We start from the raw sequence: 2,297 nt of genomic DNA, 5'->3' as shown, positions 1-2,297 counted from the left end.
ATTATCTATAGGCATAAAATTTAGCAAATTAATTTCATTTGCTACTATATATAATTTCTATATTTTATACATTTTTATCTTACACATCCCATCCCATGCACATCTAAATTTTTCTTTATATTTAATATTATAATTTAATCCTTAAATCTAAAGATAAAAATTTATTGACCTAATCAAACATTTTTTAAAAAATCATCACTTCAGCCGCTGTGCCGCTACGGTCCGCCAGGTGTGTATATATATATATATATATATATATATATATAAACATTTTTAAACATGAACAAATAAATAGTTATTTGTTGGGGTCACAGGGAAAGTGCCATTTTGAAGTTATGATCTCAGTAGAAACTGCAAGAAAGAAGGCTGAAGCTTTGATACTTTAATTAACAGCCTTTAAATTGGTGCAGGAAAGCCGTCCATCCAAATGCATGTGCTCAAAGTCTTTCCCATTCCAACCAAGGCATAAATCAATGGCCGGTGATACGGATGGTTTGAGGTGGGCTATGTTACCTTTAACCCCAATTAAAAAAAAAGTAAATTTATTTAGTGAATCAGAATTAAATTGTAATATATACATATAATTAATATAAAGATAATATTATTAAAATATTTTTAATAATAATTTATAAAATATATTCTAATTAATCAGATTCTAATTATTTAATATTATTTAATTAAATTTGTCATTAAAATTAAGAAGCATATGCTAATAAATACAGTCAGTGAAAGGTCACTGTCAGTGTACAAAGGCTACACAAGGATACAGAAAGTTTACGTGAAAGAACTATTCATATGATTTTGTACAGCTATAAATTCTAACGGCACTAACTTTAAAATAATTATTAAATTTTTAAGAGGTAGAATACATTCGTTCATTTCAAGTAAATGCCTTCATTTGATAATAAAATAAGCAGAATAAAGATTAATGTTTTAGTGTATATGTTTGTTTAATTTTTTTTTTGATAAATAATATATTTTATGATTGACATAAAATTATCTTGTAATCCGTGCTCAAATAAACGGCATAAATGAGACAGACAAAATATGGATCCCAAGATTAAAATAAATAGATAATAAAAATAAAAATAAAAATAGAAGCAGAAGAATTGAGATCTGACCTTTATTGCTCCAAAATCGGGGCCACAAGATGTCGTCAAGTCCACTTATTTAAAATCAACTGGAGAGAGAGAGAGAGAATTTGAGTTGAACTGAAACGTAGATTATAACAATTATACTGGATGTTTATGAAGTTTTGAATAATAATAATAATAATAATAATAATAATAATAATAATAATAATAATAATAATAATAATAGCTGTTGAAGGAGGAGGAAGAAGAAGTTTAATTGTCGGTGCACCGTTTTTTTTTAATCAATTAAGAAAGAAGCTTATAGGTCAAGGACGACGAGGATCGATCGGAACGCTGCTCCTTGCTCACGGGCGGCGCCTGAGAGGAGGACTGTGGATCGCCGCCACAGCCTTGTGGTTCAGGGCATAAGAGGTTCACCCCAAACAACCTCACTCGCTTGGCCACGGCCTGGCCTCCCACCGCGGGCGTTGAATCACGACCCGTCGGGACGCTGCCAGGTTGCACTTCGGCTTCAGGCGGCGCAGTGACCGGAGACGGCCGGAAGAAAATAACCTGCCCGCATGGTGGATATCCACGGACGGGAAGAATTCGGCGCTTCCAGTCGATGAAGAAATGGTTGCGGGCGTCCGGGCCGGCGCCGCGGCTGAAGCAGACGGTGTCCCCGGCGTCGAGGCGCTTCTCCTTGACGAATCGGCTCCAGCCCTTGGTCATCACGTAGCTCTGGCTGCTGTTCCAGTAGGAGTAGCGGAAGTGCCACGACTTCCCCGTCGGGTCCTCGAAGCTCAGCAGCAGCCCCTTCACGCAGTCCGTCGCTGCCACCAGCGGGAAGAAGCGCTCCGCGTACTGCTTGGGGACCACCAGCCGGTTCAGTTTCCCGACGTCGCTCGGCGTCACCACCTTCTCGAACATCTCCTCCCTCTCCATGGGCACTGAAGCCGCAGACTGATGAAAAGGCTACACGAGAGGAGGCGGCAGCGGCGCAGCTGATTCTTGCTTTTCTGCTACGGTGGCTTCTTCCTTCTCACTTTCAACTCCCCGCCAACTGCATCAGAAGCTTCCCAGGTCAAGGATGAAAGATGAAGGCTGAAGCCGTTTTTAGCCACTTACACGCTTTGCCTTTCTGTATATATTTTTACTTGCTCACACAAAACATATGTTTAGACAACAAATTCTGTAGGTAAAAGTGCAATAGCAATTTGTCAA

The 2,297-nt window shown here is 38.7% G+C and overlaps 1 protein-coding gene across 1 annotated transcript; it reads right to left on the bottom strand.

Moving 5' to 3' along the window:
• Nucleotides 1–1,379: 1,379 nt before the first annotated feature.
• LOC122043609 (B3 domain-containing protein Os03g0120900-like) lies at nt 1,380–2,018 on the bottom strand. Its single transcript, XM_042604223.1, has one exon. It carries the CDS (start codon nt 2,016–2,018, stop codon nt 1,380–1,382), a length of 639 nt encoding a protein of 212 aa, XP_042460157.1.
• Between the last annotated feature and the right edge of the window lie 279 nt (nt 2,019–2,297).

The sequence above is a fragment of the Zingiber officinale genome, chromosome 1B (genome assembly GCF_018446385.1).
Source record: "Zingiber officinale cultivar Zhangliang chromosome 1B, Zo_v1.1, whole genome shotgun sequence".
Lineage (NCBI taxonomy): Eukaryota > Viridiplantae > Streptophyta > Magnoliopsida > Zingiberales > Zingiberaceae > Zingiber > Zingiber officinale.
The sequence above is the reverse complement of the archived record's forward strand: the minus strand, read 5'-3'. Positions and strand labels throughout refer to the sequence as shown.

Bases quoted from the DNA above. Each gene is read 5' to 3' on its own strand.
- LOC122043609 (XM_042604223.1), bottom strand. From the start codon at position 2,018: ATGGAGAGGGAGGAGATGTTCGAGAAGGTGGTGACGCCGAGCGACGTC.